This window comes from Psammomys obesus, unplaced genomic scaffold, assembly GCF_907164565.1.
Source record: "Psammomys obesus unplaced genomic scaffold, mPsaObe1.curated_primary_1811, whole genome shotgun sequence".
Lineage (NCBI taxonomy): Eukaryota > Metazoa > Chordata > Mammalia > Rodentia > Muridae > Psammomys > Psammomys obesus.
Window position 1 is genome coordinate 32396396 of NW_026596034.1, and position 2899 is coordinate 32399294.

General features: G+C 43.6%; 1 protein-coding gene and 1 non-coding gene across 10 annotated transcripts in view; one reads left to right on the plus strand and one right to left on the minus strand.

The window, feature by feature from the left end:
* Cmc2 (C-X9-C motif containing 2) overlaps nucleotides 1-2899 on the minus strand; it is a 40523-nt gene that overhangs the window by 2261 nt on the left and 35363 nt on the right. For 8 of the 9 annotated variants that reach the window (XM_055621342.1, XM_055621338.1, XM_055621337.1 and 5 more), the window contains one exon: nucleotides 2086-2157. In XM_055621342.1, coding sequence (XP_055477317.1) covers nucleotides 2086-2157 — 72 coding nt within the window. Of the gene's footprint in view, nucleotides 1-2085; nucleotides 2208-2899 lie in introns of those variants that run through there. The other variant, XM_055621340.1, reaches the window with a different exon arrangement.
* LOC129687286 (small nucleolar RNA SNORA8) lies at nucleotides 671-825 on the plus strand. Its single transcript, XR_008721764.1, has one exon. It is a non-coding gene; the product is annotated as a small nucleolar RNA SNORA8 (small nucleolar RNA).

The window sequence follows — 2899 nt, forward strand, 5'->3', positions numbered from 1 at the left end:
GGACAGGCACAGGAGGACAGGCACAGGAGGACAGGCACAGGAGGACAAGCACCGGAGATCTTCAACCAAATGTGTAGGTGCGGGAGGTCAAGACAGCACAGGCTGTATGAGACCCTGTGTCAAAATCAAAACAGAACAGAAGGACTCTCTGGGAGAAAACAATATAAAACACCACTCTAGAACATAGATATGTGCTCTAGGGGAAAAAAAAAATTAACACAGGACTGTCCATCACAACCAGGAGAGAAGGGGTGAAAGGTAAATGCTCAGAAGGTGGTGTGTATCGTGGGTGTCAAAATGAATTATAGAGCACACTGAAGTAAAGTCTTATACTGATGTTGGAAGTCAAGATGGCCTTGAACAAAATCATCAAAACCCACAAAATACAAAGGACAGTTAAACCAAACAACGAAGTAACAGGGACAAAGGAGATGCGAATGCAGTAACAGCAAAGGAAAAGGCAGCAGAGAGAGGCAGAAACAGACATCCCCTTTTAAAGTGGCAAGAAATATTCTAACACACTGGGGCTGAAGAAGGCTCACTGCTATGGAGCCTATACAGCTCTTGCAGAGGACCCAATTTCAGCTTCCAGCACCCATGTCAGGGAGCTCACAACCACCTTGACCTCCAGCTCCATGGAACGCAACACCTATAAGAATCTCTACCCATGTGCACATACCCACACACATACACATAATTCTTTAAAAGTTCCAACACACTTTCCTGCTGGGTGTTCAAAAGACAGTGCAACAGAAACTCATTATCTGGCATCGTTGGTTTCTTGGCTTTGTGCCTGATAAATCTGGTGTCACTAATGATTGAGTTTAGAAAAAAAAAGGAAAAGAAAAAAACGAAAAATATAGGGAAAGAAAGTTCTAACACAAGGAGGGATGGCAGAAGTGAAGCAAGCCACTTTTAAGAGCAGAGGAGCCAGGCTGTGGTGGCACACTCCTTTAATCCCAGCACTCGGGAGGCAGAGGCAGAGGCAGTCGGATCTCTGAGATGGAGGCCAGCCCAGTCTACAGAGCAAGTTCCAGGACAGCCAGGACTACACAGAGAAACCTGTCTCGAAAAACAAAACATAAACAAACAAAATAAAACAAAAACAGAACATGAAATCAAAAGAGCAGAGTAGACTTGGGAGAAGAAGGATTGGAGAGAACAATATTCATATGCTACAGAATAAAGCAATAATAAAATATAGGGGAGGTATCCTGGCTAGCTTTATGTCAACTTGACACAAGCTCTAACTATCAAAGAGGAGGCAGCCTTAACTAAGAAAATCTCTCTGTAAGATCAGCTACAGGCAAGCCTGTAGGAAATATTCTTAATTAGTTATTGATGGGGGAGGGCCCAGCCCATTGTGGATGATACCATCCCTGGGCTGCTGGTCCTGGGTTCTTTAAGAAAGCATGTGCAAGCCAGTAAGCAGCACCCCACCATGGCCTCAGCACCAGCTCCTGCCTTCAGGTTCCTGCCATGCCTGAGTTCCTGTCCTGACTTCCTTCAATGATGGACTGTAATGTGGAAATGTAACCCAAATAAATTCTTTCCTCCCCAACTTGCTTTGGTCATGGTGTTTTATAGTAATAGCAACCCTAACTAAGACAGAAGGAAACAGAAAATCTTACAAAAACAAATACAGACAAGAAATTTCTATGACATCCAACTGAAGACACACAATGCTCAGGACCAGCTGGAAAGAAGAGTTCACGTGAGGTTTTGGTTATCAAAACAATGGCAAAATGAATTACACAGGGACAATAAATCTAAACATAGGTAAAAAGCTATAAAATTGAAAATATGTGTGGAACAAAAAAATCACGGGCCAGAAGAGCACAGGCTTTGTTTTCCTGAATATTCTTGAATGAAAGCAACGATGCTTTCTCACCTCGTGCACATGAGAGAAGGGGGCAACAACAGTCTACAGCTGTTTGCAAAGCAGGTTTCCGCCCCTTTGGTTTTAAGGAGAATGCCATACATATATAGTTGATTTTCTTTGTTAGGCTAAAATTATAGAAAATCTAATAACAGCAACAACGTAATATCCTAAACTGCTGTTGTTTAACACTGAACTGTTCTTACCTCATTCTTTAAGCACTTCCTCATTTCCCGATCAAGGTCGTTGCAATGACCAAAAAACTTCAGAATGTTGTGCTGAAGGGAGAAAGGGATGAAATAGTTCATCTCATAATAAGCCAACGTCTCTGAAACACAGAAGGTAAAGGAATGCTGCTATGGCAATGGGGTCCACTGGGTCACTCTGGGAGTAAGCAATTAAGAGTTAAACAAGGCTCCTAAGGAGGACTACCCCATCCTTTCTCTGTGGCAGGAAAAAATGTCTGCAGACAGAAATAAAAACAAACCTGAATGATTAGATGACCGGATGAGTAGAATGCTGGTAGGGTCAAGGACCTGCGTTCCGCCTCCAGCACCCACATGAACATCACACGGCCCGGGGAAGCCGGGCACAGCAGGACCCTGGGGCTCACTGGCCAGCCTGTCCAGCTGAGTCCATGAGCTCCAGGTTCAGTGAAAGACTTTGTCTCAAAAAAAGTGCAGTGACTGAAAAGACATCAGACATTGACCCCTGGCCTACACAGACATACACACATACATACACACTTTCTTAGTTTAAGAAAACAAAATGACTTATTAATCCATTAAAATTTTACATAGTGTAAAAGAGTAAAGTAGAAAAGTTTAATCACAAGGCAGGAGAGACGACTAGCAATTAAGAGCAGTTTCGATTCTTCCAGGACCCAAGTTCAGTTCCTAGCACCCTCACTGGGCAGCTCACAACCTATAACTCCGTCTCCAGAGGAACCCAATGCCTCTGGCCTCCAAAGGTACCTGTATGTGGCGCTCTGCCAGAAATACACACACACACACACACACA